This window comes from Nannobrachium achirus (genome assembly GCF_963921795.1).
Source record: "Nannobrachium achirus genome assembly, chromosome: 8".
Taxonomy (NCBI): domain Eukaryota; kingdom Metazoa; phylum Chordata; class Actinopteri; order Myctophiformes; family Myctophidae; genus Nannobrachium; species Nannobrachium achirus.
The window spans coordinates 54,182,440-54,206,481 of NC_137817.1; the positions used below are offsets into that span (position 1 = coordinate 54,182,440).

The 24,042-nt window shown below is 42.8% G+C and overlaps 1 protein-coding gene across 1 annotated transcript in view; it reads right to left on the reverse strand.

The window, feature by feature from the left end:
* fndc3a (fibronectin type III domain containing 3A) overlaps positions 1-24,042 on the reverse strand; it is a 149,472-nt gene that overhangs the window by 82,219 nt on the left and 43,211 nt on the right. The window contains exon 3 of the mRNA XM_080731679.1: positions 19,478-19,553. Within this exon, the coding sequence (XP_080587805.1) occupies positions 19,478-19,553 (76 nt within the window). The remainder of the gene's footprint in view (positions 1-19,477; positions 19,554-24,042) is intronic.

A 24,042-nucleotide genomic window follows, 5' to 3' on the forward strand; every position in this document is an offset into this window, starting at 1 on the left:
CCCAGTAGTTGTAGGCATTTCATTCAATGCCCCCAGGGCATGCGGTCTGTGGATGTGAGATTTCAGGGTATTGAATTGGTGAATCCTTTAAAAAGAGGAGGTGATAGAGAGAGAGAGAGACAGTTTGCCCTTCCAGAGAGAAACGTATTGAATCCACACGTCAAAGAATAAATGTCCAAAAGTACTCGACGAAGAGTTGATGTTGAATTGCTTTCTATAGCCTATAACTGACTGTATTCTCTTGGGGGTTTCGCAAAACCTCCACCGGCTGTCAGTCTGTCAGTTTGTCTGTCTGTCAGTCTGTCCGTCACATCACACTTTTCCCCTAATCATATCTCCACCACCGTTGCCCCTAGCCATGCCAAACTTTGCACACAAACTCCTTGGATGCCAAACCACAACCTCCACCCCTCATTTCTCACATGCCCCTCATCTAGCACCACCATGAGGCCGATTCTTGCAAAACACATTTTTGGACACTGCTCCTACACATTTTGCCCCTAAAATCATTCAAAGCGGTACACAGTATGCCTAAAGTCATGTCATCAACATGGATCTTAACGCCACCATCAGGCCGACTTTTGCAAAACACATTTTTGGACACTGCTCCCACAGATTTTGCCCTAAAATCATGCAAAGCGGTACACACTACAGTATGTCTACAGTCATGTCATCAACATGTATCTGTCCCATTTAGCACCACCATCAGGCTGATTTTTGCAAAACACATTTTTGGACACTACTCCTACAGATTTTGCCCTAAAATCACGCAAAGCGGTACACACGACTACAGTATGTCTACAGTCATGTCATCAACATGGATCTGTCCCATTTTTGAGTATACATGTGATCTGCTGGTCACTTATCTCCCGATTAGGGAGTCTTACTGGTATTTGTATTTTGTATTTGTGTTGTGTTTCCACTGTATATTCATGTAATGTGATTGACGGAATTACTGCAACAACTAAAATAAAATAAGCTATAGATACAGTAGGTCACATACTCAGAGGCAGGGCAAACGCTGATGAAGGCCTGAGTTGGCGAAACGTGTCCTTTTTTTTTTGTCAGAGACTGCTGCTGCGTGCGACTCACGTGCACGTCTTACCCTTACCCACGGTACTTATCAGTGCCGGAGAGGCTCAACAGGCTGAGCTGAGCAAGCCAATCGCGCGTGTCTGGATGATAAAGTTCCAAAAGGTTTTCTCACGGAAGGTACATTTTAACTTAACGAGATAAAGAGATTGAAAAGAGATAAAGAGGTTGAAAAGAGGAGGTGCACTTTAATCATGCCCACGGAGGAGAGGAGGGGCCACATCCAAGTGGTGGAAAAAGTACTCGGATATTTTTATCAAGTTAAAGTATCAATACTGCAGTATAGAAACATTCTGTTACGGGTTAAGGTCCGGAATTCAAAATGTACTCGAGTAAATGTATGAAAGTCTTGGCATCAAAATGTACTTAAAGTACCAAACGTTAAAGGACAACTTTGTTTTTTTACAACAAGGGTTCATATTTTAGATTGCAATTAGAGAAAAGAAAAAGTGAGTGCTAAAGTTTTTTTCATTTGCTTCATTCTATTGTTTTATCGTGTTTAACGTGCTAAAATGTGGGGCATGCGTACGCATGGGGGCATGCGTACAAGTGGCTAAATATGTCTTTTTAGACACAATAAGCCAGCAGTTTCTTTATTGCTATTTACAGTAACACTCCCCAGAAGTCACATCCAACCATGAAAGGTTGCGCTGTATCTTGGGAATGGGCTTATTCTGTGTAAAATTACATATTTAGCCACTTGTAGGCATGCTCCCAACCACTGAAATAAGAATCTCTAAAACAATAGAAATAAGTAAATGAAATAATTTTAACACTCATCTTTTATATTCTTTAATTACTATCTAAAATATGAACCCTTGTTGTAAAAAACTAAAGATGTCCTTTAAAAGTACAAAATGTTTGAAAATAGCCGATCTACAATCTCACAACGCGTCAGAAAACAGCCATGATATAAAACACGGTTAAAGTGGTTCATGTATGTTTTACAATAATATAATTTATATCTGCAAAGTAACTTAGTAACTGAAGTTTTCAAATAATTGTAGTGAAGTAAAAGCACAATATTTGGATCGTTGATGTAGTGGAGTAGAAGTACAAATATTGGGAATTGGACATACTCAAGTACAAATACCTCAAAAGTCACTTAAGTAAATGTACCTTACACCACTGGCCACGTCACAGTAGGGCACACAGTATGCATACACACACACATACAGTATACAGAAAGAGGGGGGGGGGGGGGGGTGCACTACCAAAATAAATGATGCAAGACTGGCTCAGATGAAATTTCTAATTCATTGAGAACGCTTTACGTGTTTCGGCACTCTGCCTTCAGCGACGGTATATATGAAGTTAAAGGTGATACACCATGCATTTAAAAAGTATTTATGTCATATTGTTTATGTCCCAAAAATGTTTTTCAAAAGGTTCGAGGCTAAATTACCACTCCTGAATAGAGAGCCTCTCTCATTTTTGAATGGCTCTCAGAGCATTTCAGCTGCAGTACCACCTTTGGCCTGAACTGCGCCACCCCCCCCAAAATCCTTTTGAAAAAAAAATTTTTTTGAAAAAGATTTTTTTTTTGTGATGACGTCACAATCGGCAGATGACGTCACAATCGGCAGCAAATCTGAACAGCCTGTTTTGAGAACCCGTGGGATACTTTTAACCTTCACCTTCTCAAAACCAGAGAAAGACACAACGGTCAGAAATGGTACTTTGTGAGGTGCTAGTGGGACCCCAAAAAAAGGTTTTAAAATAGGAAAAGTGAAATTTCATGGTGTATCACCTTTAACTATAACTCTATATTTCACAATTCTTTATAGTTGCTGTCATCCACTTGATTTAGAACGATTTTAAAACTTTTTTTTTTAATATTTATAGTGCTCAGTGTGAATGGCCCTTTTCTCAGAGCAGATTAAAAAGGAGTACTGAATAAAAAGAAATGACTGAATATACTTGCTACTACATGCTATCTGCATACTGTATGTACGGTATTGTGTACATCTTGTGTGTGCTATTCAACCCAACTCCTTCCCTTCCCCTTTGCTCTCACGGAATACTACAAAATGATGGAGCGTGCACGGAGAAAACATCATTTCACCCACTTCTCACCCATTTCACCTGAAAACCTGCGATGTGACGAATAAAACCGATTCTACCAACAGTAGGATGACATCTGAAATATATACACATCTGCTACGATTATTAAAAAACTTTAGTTACCAGTAGTTACTTTTACTTTATTACCAAACATACATTAACCACTTCAGCTCACAACGTGTCGCAGTGGGGCGCGTTGTTGAGCTTATAGATCTGCTATTTTCAAAAGATTTCTAGACATTTTGAAAACTTGTGAAATGCAAAAAACGCGGGTGCTTCTTCCAACAGTGCTTCATCCACCTGTTACATCAAGGCTTGGAAACAAAAATGTATAGAAAGTACTGATAATATTGTAGAGGATCTGGCATAACCTTTTCAAACACAGATTTACAAAATGTATAAAACAAACGTATCGTTCCTTTAGACTTGACGACAACAAAAGTATCGTTTATGGGAATGCAATATATTATACTAAGACGTACTTATCTTTCACATTATTTGAATTTCCACTGTTTTTTAAATTATCTGTTGCCCTCTCCTGAAAAGGGGAAGCAGCAGAGAGATAGAGATGATTTATTTCTCCTCCTCGCATCGTACAAAGACACGGAATGAACAGCCTCAACATCCAGACTTATCATGAGAAGGGACTGGAGGCACAAGTAGCTATACATATTTGTTATCAAGGTGTGAAATGCAAACAGAACCCAATCTGTAAACTGCCTCCCCTGTGTAGTACATGGACTGAAGTGTACCTTTCACTACCTTTTTTCCCTGACGAAAACAAAAAAATAACGAAATAAAAAATAACGCTATGATGACTGAAACAAAGACTGAATATATTGACAATTGTGTCAACAAATATAAACTATACTAACATTTTTGGAAGATAGTTAGAAGTCATTTTATGTTTGGTTGCGCTCTGAAAGTAGCAGATCTACAAGCTGACAACGCGGCGTGTTGTGGGCTTGTAGATCGGCTAATTTCAGCATGCAAACAAGTGTAAGATCCGTCATTACGATGCTATCAAGGCCCGGCAAATATTATTTTTTGTCTACCAAATCAACTGCAGATTTGGTCGATTGAAATCCCATGATATTTAGTTGACATTTTAGTCATCTCGTTTTCAGATTACTAAAATGTGACTAAAACTAGACCTGCATTTTATTCATTATGACTAAAACTACTACTAAAATAACTTCAATATGTGCAGAACTCTGCAGCTCGCCTCCTCACCAAAACCCCAAGAAGAGACTAGGGGTGGGCGATATGGTGATAATTATCGTTGAGGCGATACAATGTCTCCATGATATGCCTTTTCAGAGGTATCGTATGTATCGTGATACAATTGAGGGAGCCTGGTAAAAAATCCTGTTTTATCGTTAATACAGAGATTCATTGCAGAATTCAATTTAAACCTGCATTTTGGTCTAAATCAGAAGTTCTGAAACTTTAAAATGTCAAGGTCTCCACTTAACCCTGACAGTATACAAATGAAACCAAATGGACCCGTAAGGGTCCATTTGGTTTCATTTGCATACTGTCAGAGTTACATACTTAGTTCAATTTAGACCTCCAAAAAGGAAACCAGAGAGTCTAGTTTTTGTCAAGTAACTTGAAAAATAACCATAAAAACCAACATGAAAAATCGTGATAAAATCGTGTATCGTGATACAGCTTGGGAAAATATTGTGATATTGTATTTATCCATATCGCCCACACCTACAAGAGACCACATCACCCCAGTTCTCCACGACCTCCATTGGCTCCCAGTAAAACACAGACTTGATTTCAAAATACTGACCCTAAACAACCAGGCTGGCTCCCCGCTATCTCTCTGACCTCGCCAAAGAAACCTCATGTTCCCTACCGCCCCCTCAGGTCTGGCAATGCCAACCTCCTGGAATTAACCCATAAAAACAAACAAAAAAACACACCTGGGGTGACACTGACAGGCATTTCTCAGTTTCAGCGCCCACCCTTTGGAACCCACTCCGACCTCACATAAAAGCAGCCCTCACCCTTGCCGTGTTCTAACTCTACTCTCCATCTCTGCTATTTTAAATTGATTCTGTGTCCCTGCTCATTTTCTTTTTTTTAGGCTTTAGCCTTTTACATTTTTCTCTGAATAAAGGATTTTATCACTTTATTTCTGTTTTGTAAGGCGACTTTACGGGTACCTTGAAAAGCACTATATCGTCTTTGTCGGGTGGAAACCTTGTATGTCCGAAACCGTTTTGTTTTGTATCATTCGCACCGCGAGACGTTGTGTGCTTGTAGATCTGCTGTTTTCACTACTTTTGTGCAACAGCCTTGTATGGTGAAGCAAGGCTTTACTTTGCGAGAAAAAAAATGTGAAACTTGGAGATAGGAGGTTTCTGCACGACAGTGACGATATAAGTCTGATGTATTATTATCATCATTATTATTATTTTAAAATCAACAGCGGAGCTGCGGCAGTGTGGCCGGGAGGGGGAAGGAAGAAAGCGTCTCTGTAAACAACAGAACAATTAAACACACAGAAATAGCCGTGTGTGCGTCAGGTGTACCGTGTGAGTAAACTTTAAATGCCAAATATTCCATGACTTCCTGGTGGCTTCTGTGACGCATTAAGGAATCCCCAGTGGTGTGAGAGGCAAGAGGCGGCGGTTAAAAAAACAAGCCTGGATCACGTGGCGTTCCTTGTTGTAACCGATAAGCAGTGCTGGAAAAGGTACTCAAATGGTTTACTTTAAGTAAAAGTATCAATACTGCAACGCACTGAAATACTAGTAAAAGTCTGGAATTCAAATATATACTTGAGTAAAAGTACAAAAGTATTGGCATAAAAATGTACCAAAAGTAAATGTATTCATTATGCAGAATGTCCTATTTTTAAATGTATAAAAAGTCATTGCTAAATGCCAAAAGCTAGCACTGATGAATGTCCCAGCCAGGACCGAAACATTTGCTAATGTTATGCAGCCCTCACTTTGAGCACAGAGCACTTTATGAGCATAAAATAATACGTCTGTCTAAGGAGTTTTAGTAATAGTTAATCATCTTTTTTGTTGGTTTTCTTTGTGGGTTTAGAGACTGGTCGTCTTACAAGACTGCTTGTTAGAAGAGGTAAATATTGCCATGATCAAATACCTCTGCCGAGCATCTTTGAGTCGTGAACACCTGAGAATTACGAGAATAGACTGCGATAATCGTTTCCTTTTAACCATGCCCAGAGGGAGTGTCAATGGGAGGTTTCTTTGTAACACATTCACTGCCAGGTATTAATTAATTCATCTGCCTCTGCCAGGGGTTTTCATTCACGATCCACGGAGCGCAAGTGCAAGAACGCAATGTAAAACAGACCATATCCTCACGGTCACACGTTCATTTCTTCTTTCTCCCGGAAAAGAAACATTGTAACCGAAAAAACACAAACACAATCTGGGACCCAATGATCTGAATATCAGCTCATGAATATCAAAAGTCCATATTTCAAAATATTACAATATTACACGAGACCACTCAAAACAAGCATTTATAATACAGAAATGTCAACCTTCTGAAGTCAGAGTTACTTGAAGTCCAGTGGGAAGTTCCCGAAGTCATGTTATGATTTGGGGTGCTAGGGCTTTTTACACAATAGTTATGTGTTGTTGTTTTTAGTTTGAACAGACAGCATGTGAAGACAAATTTCTCTTCGGGGAGTGGGGACAATAACAATTATTATTATTAAGAGAGTAGAATTCGAGATTTTTTTTCTAAACCTTTGCCTGGCTCGGGTGGAAACGGGGATTTCCGGATGTCTGAGTGCTGGTTGTGTGGTGCAGTCCTGGCCGCAGCTAGTGTGTTATTTTTTTTTCCTGTTTTCTAAATGTGCAAGAATAGACAGTAGTGGTAATTAAAAGGCAGTTTTTCACTAGCGACATGAACCATAAAGTATGTATGACGATGTTTATTAAGGTTAGAAAAATCAAAGAGGAAAATGAATGGGCTCCAGTGCAGAAAAAAATCTTTTTGGTACCTCGCGGGGGGAAAACAGCGCAACTAGCGGCCAATCATGGGATCTTTCTCTTCCGGGAAAGCTTCGTGAATAATCCAGCCAACTACACCCTGAGTCAACACTATTACCAATGTGCAAGCAAAGATAGTAGTCGACAACAGTATTGTCAATGAATGCATGATTATAAAATTGCCATGATCTCTTTTACAAAATATTCAAATGTCTGAGATTGAGCTGTATGATATCAATCTGGGGTCCAATTGGTACAATAAAGGTGTGTGAAGCACTGGCCTCTAAACGGCAGTTTAACCCATTTAGGGTTAGAATTATTCAATGCTTTAACCAGTGAAAAATAGCAGATATACAAGCTCACAGCGCGGCACCGAGTGCCGCGCTGCGAGCTTGTAGATCTGCTATTTTTGAAAGAGTCGTGAAAATGTGTGCAAATCTTTGAATATATGTATTTTCAAAGCGAACGTTTGCAACTCACATTTTGCTTCTGGGTGGTCCCTGGAACTAAATACTTTGAGATGGGGGTGGTGCCGCGCTGTGAGCTTGTATATCTGCTATTTTTGAAAAAGTCGTGAAAATGTGTGCAAATCTTTGAATATATGTATTTTCAAAGCGAACGTTTGCAACTCACATTTTGCTTCTGGGTGGTCCTGGTCCCTGTAACTAAATACTTTGAGATGGGGGTCCGTGGCCAAATACATATCATTTTGGGGGTCCTTCACATGAAAAGGTTTGAGAACCACTGACATAGTAGTCTCTCAAGAACAGACTAACTGAGCTCCAGTTAAGTGAAAAGGACCTTTTCTTTGACGATAGCTAGCCAGATTGCTGACATAGAAACCTTAGAAGGATTCAAAAGACACTTATAGAAGCGGGTCAAAATTCTAATTTTCACGATTTTCCAAAAAATAGCAGATCTACAAGCTCGCAGCGCAAATAGTTAAAGCATAAAATAACGATAATGTGTACCTGTTCTAAATGGGTTTTAAACAGGCAATGCAGGGTGTAATTCCCGGACATTATGGACGCTTGATCTGTGTCTGCCCAGTGTGGCAGCAGGTCCACGCAGCATCCATCCTGGCAGCCTCAAAGTCTATCTAATGGATTACAGCGGGGATGTTCTGGCTCCTTCTGACTGCTGGGTCATTACGGAAAACACCAAATGTGTGACACTCACACTTCCACCAACTACAGTTTAACAACATACTCCGTAAAGAATGCCATTTTAAGAAATGCTTCATAATTGTCACAACCCTGAGAACAGGTCCATTCGGTTCCATTTTGTTCACTACAGCAGGGGTTCCCAAACTTTTTTGGCTCAGGGCACCCCTGTAAATATTATTTTCATCCGAGTATAATGTAGGCACCCCTACATTATATTCATAATTTTCACTCCCAACACCTTATATTTATGCCATATTTTAGCGATTATGTTGCGAGGAAAACGTTGAGTTAATAGCCATTTTGATTAGAACTGACTGAAAATAACTTTTGTACTTCAAGTTTAAAATGATACTAAATATATTGTCCAAATGAATTCCAAATATTATCAAATTATCTTGCGGCACCCCTGGACTGCCATCGCGGCACCCCAGGGTGCCCTGTCACCCACTTTGAAAACCCCTGCACTACAGACCCAGTGTCCATTTGTCCATGCCTGGCGTGGCAGATAAACAAAAAAATCGAAATGGTTCTGAATATGATATGACATGACATGATATGATATAGTACTTTATTGTCAGTTTGCACTGAAATGTGTCTTGTGACACAGCAGCCAAGTATGCGAAACATATATACACACATACTGTAACACAAAGGAACAAAACAGGGTTACATACATAAAGATGTAACAGACAAGAGCAATTTCCACCGCCCAGCCTACGCCTTGGCCAAATTCCTGATTAAGTCTTAAAGTAGACTGATGAATAGAAATGACGTCGCGTTATCGCTGCATGCTGTGACATTTGCATTCTGTAAGAATGTATAGTCAAAGAGTCCAGACAGACACACAACTATTCAAAAACAAAAGAAACCGCCTCTGGTCTGTAAGGAAGGACCTTGAGCCAGGCAATGCGAGAGATGCGGTAGAGACAGTATGAGACACAGACAAAAAGAGAGACAGACAAACAGACAGAGAGCGAGAGAGAGAGAGAGCCTGAAAGGGGGAGAGGCAGACGGAGAGAGAGACAAAGACAGAGAAGAGATGGAGCTGGACGGACGCAGAGGTGTCGCACCAAATTCTGGGCCCTGGGTACAAGGATTCACTCACATTTTGTGCTTTAACTAATGAAAAATAGCAGATATACAAGCTCACAGCACGGCACCCATAAGCCCCCCCCCCCAAAAAAAAATAGCAGATCTACAAGCTCGCAGTGCGGCACTCGTTGCCGTGCTGTGAGCTTGTATATCTGCTATTTTTCAATAGCTTTAGTATAAAATAATTCCAGGCCCCTCCACCTTGGGCCCTAGTAACCCAGTCCCACTCCCCCCCCCCCCCCTTGTGACGCCCCTGACGGACAGATGGATGGAGAGAGTGTGTGTGAGAGAGAGTGAGGGAGGTAGAAGCCACAGTGCTCTCTTTAGCTCAACCGTCAACGTGCCAGAGAGACTGTCTTGGCTTTTGTGGCAGAAAGCACATCTCTATCAGGCTCAATAAAAAGCTCAGAGGAGCTGGGGGATGGAGGATGCTTTTCAGCCATTAAGCGCAGGCTGAATCATCCACGGTGACGTGACTCACCGGTGGACTAAGTCAGATACTAATCAGCCCAAATGGTCCGGTGCTGAGTACTAGCCCTCAGTGGCAGCCAGAGACTTAGCCTGAGACTTAGCCTGAGACTTAGCCAGAGACTTAGCCAGAGACCTAGCCAGAGACTTAGCCAGAGACTTAGCCAGAGACTTAGCCAGCGCCGGGCAACGCGAGCAGCTGCTCAGTGCACGGCTGCACGCCCAATCGAGCCCTTGCCCCTCTGCCGAAAGACGGGCCAAAAAATGGGGTAACATGTTCTTGGTTCGAACTTCCTTTGGTGAGTAGCTAACCTGCCGACGCTGGTGAGTAGCTAACCTGCCGACGCTGGTGAGTAGCTAACCTGCCGATGCTGGTGACTAGCTAATCTGAGTTCCCAGAAGTTCTTTTTTTTTTTTTTCGCCGCTATGGGGGCGAGAAGAACTTCTGGGCCAAAACTATGACATTCCTGGCCAGGAAGTTGTCCCAGGCTCAGAATCTGAGCTGGGACAATACCGGATGTAGAGCCCTGTGCAAACCTTCAAAACATTCAGAATAGAAACCAACAACAACACACAACAATCTGCAGCCCATGTTTCGAGGGAAATCCTACTAGACTAGTGAGTAGCTAACTTGCTGACGCTGGGGAGTAGCTAACATGCCGACGGTGTTCAGACCAACGGGAGTTCGAACCATGGGGCAGTCCCCAAAAATTATTATAATAACGACGTCTCTGCTAAATGATATGTGGACGGGCACTCGGGCAGCAGTGGCTCAGGAGGCAGAAGGGCCACTTGGAAACTGGAAAGTGACCAGTTCGATCCTGGGCACCCCCAGAGTTTACGTCGACGTCCTTGAGTAAGATACTGAACCCCTCTGGGGGTCCCTGGAGCAAAATATGTTTTAGATTGGGGGTATCGGTGGCCAAATACATATAATCTTTCAGAAATATGTAGGACTTAGAAGACATTTGTAGCATCGGCCTTGTGTCTTTAAAAGGTTAAAACTAAAGGATTGCCTATTCAAATTAAGCAGCCAGTCACGCGTCGTCAACACGTACCAATTACACACATCCCGCTGCTAAAAATACATGAATGAATACACAAATAGGTGGAGGACGGAACAGCAAGGGGTGGAGAGAGGAGAGGTAGACGCCAGTGTGATCCAGTTCATTCTGGCTTCACCATTTCCAGGGTTAAAAGGTTAAATCATGCATGCGCAAAACACCTACTCCACACACACACACACACACCGACAAAATACATCCGCAATACATACACATAGGCGCAAGCGTGCGCGCACTCACAGTCACAGTCACACACACACACACAAGTTCACACATAAATTCAACCCTACCACGCACGTTAAAAACACACTTCTTCCTCCCCTTCCTTTGCACAACACACACACACACACACACACACACACACACACACACACATACACACGAACACACACACACACACACACACACACACACACGGCGAGTGCTGGCTGGGTGACTCATCGCTGCATACGCACGTCACTGAGAGAGAGCCGAGTGCACCCGGTGACAGGCCAGTTAGCGGCAGTCATACAGGCTGTACTAGGCTTCCTCTCTCTCTCTCTCTCTCTCTGTCTCTGTCAACCTCTCTCTCTCTCTCTCGGGTCGCTGTCGCCGTCTCCGCTGCAGCGAGGGAAGAAGAGGGGGCCGTGTTTTATGTCCGTCCTCCCTATTAGGGGAGCTTTGCTCCAGCTCATCTGGTGGTGGTGGAGGCTGACGTGGGAGCGTGCGGGAGGGGGGGATGTGGAGAGTGGAGAAGAGATGGAGGTGGGTCTGGGCCTGGTTGTATGGATGGCGAGACTCGGAGCTACATTTTCATTCACACCTAATCCCTAAACCAGGGGTCTTCAACCCTAGGGGGTCCTCAGAGTTACTACAGGGGGTCCTCCAAATCTTTGTGTGATAGCTTTTTTCCTCCTTTTTTTTATATTAACCACTTGAACCTATATTCTGAGAACTTTAGCCGAAAATAGCAGATCTGTAAGCTCACAACGCCTCGCAGAGAGGTTTGGTGTAGAGGGGGAAAAGAGCAGACTAAGTTCAGAGTGAAAGGCCAAGTTTATTAAGTATTGACAGTTCAAGTGGTTAAATATCTGAAAACACAAATTGACATGAATCCAAAATACACTGATGATTGTGCCGTCAGACGATGACACGATATGGAATCTATGAAAAGGTTGTGGGGGTCCTTGCTTCATCTCTCTCTCAATTAAGGGGTCCTTGGCCTGAAAACGTTACAGACCCCTGCCCTAAACTTCTTCTTTTTTTACAATTTTGAAATACGTCAAGTAAGACGATCTACATCAACACGTTGTGAGATTGTAGCTTTTTGAACCATTTCAAAATGTTTTTCAAAATAGTACAAAAAAAGGTAAAATAAAGTTTAGGGATAAGGGTTAAGGCAAGGACGAAAATAGGGCCCATCATGTATAAGCAAACCAGGTTTATGAAAACAAGCCCAAAAGAAGCGTCTAACTTCCAAATCAGGGTTCCCCAATAGGCGGCCCGGGGCTACTGTCTGGCCCACACCAACCCCAGTAATAATGGTGGTATAAGAGCAGCAACAACACTAGTATATCGTCGTTGTCGGGTCCAAATTTGTACGTTCTTTTGCAAATCATACAAGGCCGTCGCACAAAAGTAGTGAAAACAGCAGATCTACAAGCACACAACGCCTCGCGGTGCGAGGCGTTGTGTGCTTGTAGATCTGCTGTTTTCAATAGTTTAAATCATTTTTAAAATGATGAATTCAAAACGAACGGTTTTGGACATACAAGATTTTCACCCGACAACGACGAAAACTGTCGCTGGAGTAGTGGGAACGCCACCGTCGCCCCCTGCAATGCTGTGGCCCTCGGCTTGGTACCCTAGACATAATTCGGCCCTTGGGGAAAACTAATTGGGGAACCCTGCTCTAAATCAAAATGTTCTTTTCACACAGTATCAGCCAGAGGAGGACTTTGACAGGGAGGACAGGCCAGAGCAAAGCCAGCAGCAGCAACACACACAGCCAACAATAGCGGAAGCTTTTCAGAATTTCAGTATTTGATTTTATTGTTTAATGTTTTAAAAAGTATTACTTTACATGCCACGTCTGTTTAAGCACACCGTATTGCTGTTCACTTCAAATGCTTCTAATAAAAGGAGTGTATGTTGAACTACAGGGGATTTATTGTCTATTTTTACCGTGCTATCGAAATGGTATCGAGTATCGTGGAATTTCAGTGGTATTGGTATTGACTGCTACATTTCTGGTATCGTGACATCCCTAGAGCATCAACTAAGTAAGTATACGGGGCTTACAAAGTGGTTACATGAAATTTAAATGTGTGTGAGCTCGGAGAAACGTCAAAGGCCATCAAGCAGACTGAAATATAATAATAAAAAAGGGGGGACAAACACTGTAAATATTAAATAATAATTGTACACTTGAGATTCCAGACACAGCCCCTCCTCCTCCAGCTTCAACACAAATTTCAGTTGTTGTTGTTGTAGTTTATTAGATTCATCATCATTTGTCGGATGCGACTCCTTCTCTCCAGGACCTCTAGGAGGCGGGGCAGAGTCTGGTCATCTGTAGGGCCCGTCGTCAGCTCACGAGGCACGGGAGGAAGGCTCTCAACGAGCCGACTCAGCAATGAAGTGTCATCTGTTAAAGAGGTGGTGCCATGATTTTCCCCCCCTCTATAACATGATTATCAGGTATTATGATTATACTAGGAGGAAGATTTTTTCCAAAAAAAGTGTACAGAAACTTAAAATTATGTTTTTATGTGGCCACACCCACCAGTTCATTGGTATGCGTGGTTGTCATGGTGGGTGGTGACCCAGCTGAAGTTAGCCACACCCACGTATGTTGGGTGAATGGTAATTAGGGGAGGGGTTGATTCTGTGATGTAATAAGTATGTGTGTTTTTGGACCGGCACATTTGACCCCACAAGGTGGCAGCCTACAGCTAAAACCCAAATAGAAAGGCAATACATAATTGCTCATAACAACTACACCAGGGGGTCTTATGAGGTACTGTCAACCTCCTAGACACATGAAAATCAGAAAAAGTACAAAACTATGGCACCGCCTCTTTAACAGTGAATGTTCATCAAATTTCATTTAGTTTTAGTCAGACTAAAATCTAAATTATATTTAGTCGACTAAATCCACAGTTGATGTTGTCAATGTGTTTTGGTGGGCCTTGATGGCATCGTAATGCCTCATTTTACACTCTGTTGCATGCTGAAAATAGCCGATCTACAAGCTCTCAAAGTCACGTGTTGTGAGCTCTGCCATTTTCAGAGCGCGACACCCGAGTGCTACTCTAAATGACTCCCAACTAGATCTCTTCTCCATTTGTCCCTCCCTACTAGTTGACTAAATATATTTAGACCATAGTCATCATAGCTTAGTTTTGATTTAGTTTGCCAGTGGAAAGAAGGAAGGCGATTAGAAAGCTGCAGCACAGTTAAATTAATAAGCCTCAGCAGGTCTCTAAAATGTTTCTAGACTCGTACTGCACTGTTCTCAGGCTAATGTTACAGTCCAGGGTTTACCAATTAATTTCCAAAACTTTTCCAAAACTTTTCCAGAATATTTAACACAATTTCCAGGACTATATAACAATAATTCAGCTCAATAACAGGTCGCTTACTCCTATGCGCAATGCCCAAAGACAGGTAGTGTATTGCCAGTGGTTCTCAACCTTTTCAGGCCGTGACCCCAAGAAATAATCATATTTGAACTGGGGACGCTGACGAGCACGAGTTGAGGAATTTCGTATAACACGGTGCTATTGTGAAAATAGCCGATCTCACAATTTCTGCCTCTAATATTTGACAATTTGGCCAATGTTTAATTTGTCATTTCAGAGGTATTAACAAAATTGCAGCGCGGTGTGCTGGACCCAGGAACCCAGGAACGCATCAGTGTCGTTTTAGGTCAGGGGTCTTCAACAGGGGGTCCGGGACCCCTTGGGGGTCCTCCAAAACTTTGTGTGATATAAGATTTTTTTCTCTCTTTTCTTTTAAACACTTGAGCCCTAGTGTCCAGAAAGAATAGAGAGGGCACCAGATATCCCCGCCCGTCCACTTGTATCGAGTTGCTCACCCAGCGCATGAAGCAAAATTTCACCCCTTCTTCTGGTTGTAAAACGTGACAAAGTGGGGCCTGATTAAGTAACGCGTTTTGTACCATAGTTTGTGTTCATGGACGCGCTGGGGCTCCAACTCATGAACGAGCACTTCCGCTATGAACGCACAGTCAATAATGCGTTCATGTTTCTGGCCCCATCCGTAAAAAAAGCTGCAGTACCTCAAATGGCCCTCCCCCTTGGGGTGCCTGCTGGCCTGGTGGTCAAGGCGCATACCACATACTAGGCTATGATGCCTGCTGGCGTCCCCGGTTCGATTCTCAATCCGGACGACTTTTGCCACATGCCAAATAAAGGCATAAAAAGCCCAAATGGCCCTCCCCCTGGTGTCTGGGGGCTTGGTACCGACACACAGGTTGAGAACCACTGATTTAGAAGGCATTTTGTAGAATGGGTCTCAGGTCTCTAATGGGTAGGTAAGACAAAGAGGACTGTCGCAAATCATCATCCACACAAAACACATCATTGTCGAATCAATACCCGTGGGCTGGGGGGGGGACGCGACGACACGCCGGCCGGCGACTATACTGTTCATCATAATCCTTTATTTACGATTACAATTACAAGCCCCGCGGTTCCACTTGTCCCGACACTCCTCGTCCTCCTCCTCCTCCGGCTGCCTTGCTTTCCCTACCATCCAGGCACGTGCACACATAGATATCAAAGGGGGCTTGAGCCCCTGCCCATTTACCCGTCTGTAAAATGTGAATGCAAATGCCCCTCTTTCCATGCCATACCTGAAGGCAGCATTCAAGAGAATTGCCTTGTCCAAACTCTCCTGAACTTGAATGCAGGATTTTATGTTGAAAAAATTGCCCTCTCTTTGTAGAAATCCATGCCGTTACGTCACATCTCCAGTATTGACTTGATTATGCTTAGTTCAGTGTGGTATCAAGCAGAATCCATGCCGTTACGTCACATCTCCAGTATTGACTTGATTATGCTTAGTTCAGTGTGGTATCAAGCATTGATTATGCTTAGTTCAGTGTGGTATCAAGCACCGAACATAGCCGACCTCCAAGCTCACAACGCGTCGCTCTGCGACGCGTTGTGAGCTTTGGAGGTCTGCTATTTTCGATGTTTTCACCAAAAGGCCCTTTTAGAAAGTTCAGCCCCTGCCTCTGTAACATTCTCTGCACATCCCTGCTACCACCATTGACTGTGCCAACATCGTTTTGTCGGTGCCAGCGTGCCTCACAGACAACCCGGGGGGAGGCGGGCGGGCGGAGAAGAGGGGCGGTGGGCCGCTTTGATTGCCATCAGGACAAATAACCGTGTGTAACGCATCTCACTCAAACACTCATTCTTTATACCCCACCGCCGGCACACTGCAATTACAGCCAACGTTGATTCTACATCATGATAGTGTATCAGCGCGCGGCTAGCTTGCTCAATCATCTGTCAAATTAAACGGCGTGCCGAACAATACGGGGGGCTGGCGAGAGTCGGGCAGGCTGAAAATGGGGCGGATGGATGGCAGTTTGTTTTGGTTATTGCTCGGATGTGATGAAAATAAACAAGATGGAATCATGCTGATCCAAGGGGTCCAGATGGTGAGCGTGTGGCTACAATGTGGTTCTTCGCGTGGCAGAGCGTGTAAGATCTGACATCTCTAGAGATCGGGCAAGGTTTCAGCCCCATCCAAAAGCCATTACTTCCAACAAAAGAAAAGTTATAAAACATTCGGTATGTGAATTGTGAAGTACATACTGGAGACATTTGGTGCTTTATTGACTGGTTCAGCAGTAGTCTGGGATGACTTCACTTTTCGGGGTTGTATCCGGTCGGGAGCGGAAACCACAACACATCATGTTGTAGTACTCCAAGACTACAATTTGGCCGGAACTATCCAACCGGAAACAGTTTTAACCCAAAATAATTCCCCTGCGCTCAAGGACATACTTTTAGGGCCTACCTAATAAACTCCTTGATGCGGAGTAGTTTTGCTTTTGAAAAATTTGTTTGGTAAATGCATCGTTTAGTCCAACTCGTAGCGACTGGCAAGACTACATTAGGATACATTTTAATAGGGATTGTGGAAACAAACAGGGGGAACCAAATCAAAGCGACGCCGCTTCTTCTAGTGTTCAACCGGCCTGTTGTGAACGAACACCAGGCGAGGTTAGTTCAGCGGTGGTAGAAAAAGTACACATTCTTATATTCTTATAAATACTGCAATGTAGAAACACTCTGTTGCAAGTCAAAGTCTGGTAATCAAAATTTACAAGAGTACAAAAGTAGTGTTATCAACAAAATAGACTTAAAAGTACAAAAGTAGAAGGTACTCATTATGCAGATAAAAATAGCAGATCTACACGCTTTTAGAAATGACATTATGACAAAATTAAAAGGGACCCATAAAAATGTGTCGGCGACCCACAAACGGGTCCCGACCCAGTGTTTGGGGAAACAGTGGTGTGTTCAGTGAAAGAAAAACAGCAGTGACACATTCATTCAGTGGCCTCTACAAGGCTCACCGTGGATGAGTGGTCTGAATTAGGGCAGTCGGAACATGGGAAAAAAAAATTAAACAATCTTTGAACGTTGAAATGGCCATGTGGGATGACGTTTTTAATTTTCTTTCCCTCCATAAATGTACTGAGTAACGAATCTAACGATGACTCACTTCCTGACCTACCGATGCGAAAACAGACGCTTTTATCACGTCACGCATGACTGACAATTAAGTTTCAGTGCACGCACGCACGGCACACTAGCAAGTTAACATGAACATCGTTGGTATCCGTGTGTCTGTGTTGTGCGCGCTCGGCCACACCACGCGCCTGTGTGTGTGTGTGTGTGTGTGTGTGTGTGTGTGTGTGTGTGTGTGTGTGTGTGTGTGTGTGTGTGTGTGTGTGTGTGTGTGTGTGTGTGACCATGTGTCTGTGCACACTGATATTGGAATATTAAAAATGATAAAAGCATTAACATTAGAATGGGATTATCAGAGACAAACTGACAGCACCAGTCTGCATGTCTATACTTGTTGCGACCGTCAGGTCGCAGTTACTATCAAAACTTCCACCGGCTGTCAGTCAGGCTGTCTGTCAATCTGTCAGTCACAAGTCACACATCACACTGTTGCCCTTCTCATAACTCCGCCACCGTTACCCCGAACCATGCCAAAAAAAAAACCTTTCTCACATGCCCCTCTTCTAGCGCCCCCATGAGGCCGATTCTTGCAAAACACATTTTTGGACAAATTTTGCCCTAAAATCATGCACATCGGTACACACTTGCTCTACACTCATGTCATCAACATGGATCTGTCCCATATAGTGCCACCATCAGGCCGACTTTTTCAAACACATTTTTGGACACTGCTCCTACAGATTTTGCCCTAAAATCACGCAAATCGGTACACAGTATGTCTACACACATGTCATCAACATGGATCTGTCCCATATAGCGCCACTATCAGGCAGATTTTTACATGCGACCTGACGGTTGCTTATCTCCCGATTAGGGAGTCTTACTGGTGTTACAGTATGTGCTATAGGACCATAATGGACATGGTGACATACCGACTGCCTGCCTTTATGCATTTCGATTAATTTGGATTAATTTCTGTGCCATACCTTTTTGGTGCACAGGCTTTGATTTTGAAAGTTGAGAAAATAGAAGCCATGCTTTTCAACGTGTTCTTTCTGTGTTCGCTACGGGTCCCTGGCTGGCACGGAAGCATCTTCGAGAGAAGGGTAATGGGGGCAGGCTGGGATGGTTATTGGTTAATATGAAGCGTTTCTATGTTTGTATGAATGACAAGGTTTTTGCTTTATATTTGAGTACCTGGCTGATAAGGACAGGACACAGGCTCTCATAATGTGTTTCATGAACCATTAGTTTGGAATAAGTACTGTAGCATCATGATGACATGGAGTCATTGTGTGAAACACATTACGGTGTAAAAACTAATGGATGAGATGGAGAATTCTTTCTTTGGTGTGATGGACCAAAACCACTCAAAACAAAAAAATAAAGGTAGTTACTTTTCCACCTCTGCCCCTGATTTAAACAACACCTGTAAAAGGTCTATTTGGTAGACTCTTATTTCACTCCACACAAATGGATTTGCCAAATATAGCAGATCTTCAAGCTCACAACATGGCTATTTTGGGCTATTTCCGTTTGCCAGACTGTATGCCGGGAGCATTTGCCCAAATCGCGGAGGCAACAGTCTGGCCTCGCGAGACTAGTTATGTCCCGCCTATCAGAAATGTGTCCAGACCGGAAGCCCTTTTTTAGGGTACTTAGGAACCAATTATTAATATTATTTTTGTAATCAAATCTAATAAATGTAAAACACGGGAGTAATGGACAAAACTCTGCCTATGGCAAGGAATCTGTGCCATGTAATGTAAGCCAGCACCCGTGTGCAGCCAGCACAGTGAAACATAAGATCAACAGGAGAGCGTTCTTACCTGTGATACACTGAAACTGACCATCCTCTCGTCGAATAGTGAAGGCCTCACCTGGGTTTACCTGCACCAGGATTACCTGTAGAGAGGACAACATAAACAACAACACCATAAATCATCAACAATACTATAAAACCGAAAAAAATAAAAAGTAAACCATTAAAAAGCTAGGGCAGGTGATTTTCTTTGGTTAAAAGTAGTGTTGCCCGATCCCGATCACGTGATCGGATCGGCCGCCGATATGGCCGTTTTTATAAGATCGGAGATCGGGAAAAAAAAATCGAAAAAAGCTTTTTTTTTTTTTTTTTTTTTTTTTTTTTTTTTTTTTTTTTAAAGTATTTTCTGGGAGTACTGAAAGTTACAGGTAAGGTGAATGCGATATGAAATGTAAGCTTACCATAATCACAGTAATCCTTAATCATTTTCAATCATATTCAAGGGCTTTTGGAGAAATGAGACAGACAGAGCACTGCAGAGGGAAGGTGATTGTGTCAGACTCTGTGTACAGCTGGCAGCTGATGCCAATAAGTAGTAATTGGCCCCTTGCTAATGGATCAAAGGAAGGCAATTTCTCTCTGCACTGTCAACTAGCTCAGTGGTTCTCAACCTGTGGGTCGGGACCCCCAGGGGGGTCCTCAAATTATTTTGGGGGGGTCCCCAGATGATTAACTTAATGTGCAACATTGTTTTCTCTCTCAACAGTAAACAAATCAACATAAAGTTTAAGTGTATAGAGGGTATCTGCACATTTCGAAAGTGAAAGATTAAGGACTTTTTAATACCTCTAAAATGACAAATTAAACATTGGCCAAATTGTCAAATATTAAAGCCAGAAATTGTGAAAATAGCCGATCTACATGCTCACAACTCCTCGCGTTGCGAGGCGTTGTGAGCATGTAGATCTGCTATTTTCACAATAGAACCGTGTTATACAAAATATACTTCCTCAACTCTTCAGGGTCGGGGGTCCCCAGTTAAAATATGATTATTTTGGGGGTCACGGCCTGAAAAGGTTGAGAACCAAGTGATAGAATGAATAGAATTTTTTTTTCTTCTTAATGCCTTGCCAAAAGATCGGATCGGGAAAGATCGGGATCGAATCGGAAGCAATAATATTTGATCGGTATCGGATCGGGAGCAAAAAAACCCTGATCGGGGCATCCCTAGTTAAAAGAAGTGTTAAATATCTCTAAATTATGTTAGCAAGGGTTAATAAAGCCAAAATCCCAAGACTGAAAATTATTGTGTCCCAATATGTGATTTTTGAAACATGGCGTGCACACTGCACAGTGCACACCAATTTGGGGTGTTTCTCTGAAGTTCTGACGTGCCTTCACTGAATGTGTGTGTGCCAATCCATGCTTCATTTTATAGAAGTATCTTGTGTGTTAATAGGTTTTTAATGTAATGAGTCCCGGGACCCAAGACGGGTCTTTCGGATGAGTCCCAGAGATATTTTATGGGTCCCACAAAAATTCAACGCGTCATGTCATTTTTGACAAAGTGCAGCATTTAACTTGAATTGGTTATTATATGGTTATGTTCATGTTACGTAGAAATGTGTCTGAAAGAAATGAACCACAATTCCAAATCTTACAATTTGAATACTTCCAAATAGTCATGTGATGGTTTGATTTTTTTTTTATACCTAACCGGTAATATCGGATGTTGACCACTTGGGGGCGTAGATAGAAGCTTTTACCGAGTCTTCATAATCAACAGCCACCTGTTATTTTGTATACATCGATAATATATGGATCTTCTAAGTGAGATCATGATGTCTCCTGTTTGTACTGTTACTGCTTCTATGGAATGGGGGAAATGCCGTGCTTGTGTTTGCTCTGCTGTACATTGAACCAGTGGACTGGGTCAAAAACAGTCGATTAGGATTGCTTGTAGATCGGCTACTTTTGTTTTGAACGGTTGATCATAGAGGGACGTGCCGCCCCTCTATGGATGCGGGAGGGCAAGGCACAGGCGGCCGCCACCAAATGGACTGCGCCGCCACGAAAACACTATAATCAATCAAAACAGTTAGGCAGTCTAGGCTACATACATACTGTCTCAGATAGCATACATGCTAGGCTAGCTTGCTTCCTCTGTGTTGTAGTTGAGCCAATAAAGGTTATTTGACCACGTTCACCACAACGTTAATCGTCGCTATTGCTGTAAAGACGCAATGAAGACCTGTGTGGCTTCTAACACGTTGTCCAATGTCCACCACATCTATAAACAATAGCGCGTGTATCCAGTTGTTATTGAATGAAGACGACAGAGGGAGAGGAGGCGGGTCGCTGTGTGAGCAGTGAGCATGTCATGTTTCTGCGCCATACACGTTCTGTGGGGGAACCCTTTTTGGTGTATCACCTAACACGCTGTGCCACTATGGTCAGAGAGCGGCCCGGTGCTACGCTAAAACTCAGGCACCCATTGAATTCTGTGACCATCCACATACACACAATGGCGTTCAAAACACACTGTCGTTAGTTCTATCGTCTGTTTTAAGACTTTCTACGCGGATTTCATTTGTGTTAACATAGCATTAAGTAGCATGCCTTCACCCATGAACAATGGTGGCGTCTGGACTTTTTAAAATATATTTTTTTCGCGACGTGGTAAATTATTTTAACGTGGACTCCAATGGAGGCGATGCGTCCATGGGACCCAAGGACACTGACGTGAATGCGTCTTTAGGCAACGTGAATGCGTCAGAGACGCGTGACGCGCACGTATTGACGTCACTGTTCTATGCTAGTCTGGCCAATTCAAATACTCATATCTTGAAATTATAACTGCTTTCTAGTTTGGAGATCACTTGACTAGCGTTTTGACGACTTTGTCATTCATCGCTACACCTCCCCCTTATGTATGTATTTATTTGCGGATCTGCACTGATCTCAGAAATAGCCCCTATGGAAGCCTCAAGTCTGAAATCAGTCCCCAAGACTGAGAGCTTTAACCCCTGTGATAGTACTCATTGCTATATAAGACTTAGAGTGCTTGTTCAGTAACAAGAATCTCCATGTTTCTCCAAGAATCTCCATGTTTCTCCAGCTTTTTATTAAACAGAAAATGTATTTTCATATCAGGATACAACTTTTATCCAAGCAGGATAGAGAACTAAGTCAGGATAGATTAAACAAGGGAAATTGTAAGTGATGACAAAAAGAAATGAGCAGACAAAATTGGAACTGCAACACAACAAAAACTAGAAGCAGTGCTCTTCCGAGCACAGGTCTCCACCGGGTCAGGTATGTTATTGTGGCCTGGTGGTGGTGCTATAATTGGGCAATGTGAAAAGGGTGCCATGTCTTCTTCGGCCTTTCACGGCGATCGGACGCTGCATGCATGATTTGATGATTTGTTTCAAATATTAGTTTTGCTAAAGTTGAACTGCTTGTGGCGCTATAACAGACCAATGGGAAAAGGGTGGCATTTGTTCCCTGACCTAGTGGGAATATGAGAGTAAAACTTCAGGGAAATCGCAAGCTGCGTTCATGATTTGAGGCATTTTGTTCAAAACGGTCTAATCCTGCAAACTTTGGAAGCCAATGTTAGCCAATTAGGATGGAATATGAAATATTGGACAGATCCGTCTTGATCACATGACTATAGAGATACTGTGTACTGATTTGCATGATTTTTGGATCAAATCTGACAGAGTTAAATTCAAAAATATGTTTTACATAAGTCGGCCTCTCGGTGGCGCTATAAAAGGCCCATGTGAAAAATGTGGGGCAGAGGTTCTAAATTGGCATCCAGGGAGTGTGTGTGCAGAGTTTAGCCGCGGTCGGACCAACGGTGCCGGAGATTAGCTGGTACACACACACACGGACGGACGGACGGACGGACACACGGACGGACGGACGGACGGAGGCGAAAACATAGTCTCTCCCATGCCTTCGGCTGGTGGAGACAATGAATCTGATAAATGGGCTGAAATGTCACCTACAGTACCTGAAAATATATGTTCTGTTCATTAAAGACCTGGACATTTCTAACGATTTAGACAAAAATAGACGATCTTATTTGTAGATCAGGAAACTTTTGAAACGTTTTTTTTCTGTATATTTCTGAAACTCTTCGCCTACAATGACATTCGCAAAATACAGACTGCAGGTTGAAAGTAGTTAATTAAACACCCAAAAACATAATCAATGTTGAATTTAATTTCATTTCTGTTCTGTTCAGAGCTATAATTATATTGGTCTATAATTCAAAAGAAAAAGATATGTAATGCTGGTCCAGGCAGGTCTTTTTATGTCTCGCCCTAGTGCTGGTTCATTGCTTGGGGATGCAAGCGAAAACGAGTGTGAAAAGAGCCCTTTTGACATTATAAAAGCAACCAGTCAGTAACACTTACAAACGTGGGCACCAGCCTCAACCCTCCGAGCCCCAGCAGAACCAAAAAGTCAAAGAACTCTTAACTCTCCCCACGCTTTGAACGTTAACGTTCGCCCCATTTTTTACAGAACCTCGATGCCAATACGGCGCTCGTTCGGTTCGTTCGTCTGATGACTGTAAGCTGATGAGGGGTCGCGCGGCCGTGTATTGTAAACACATTTTCC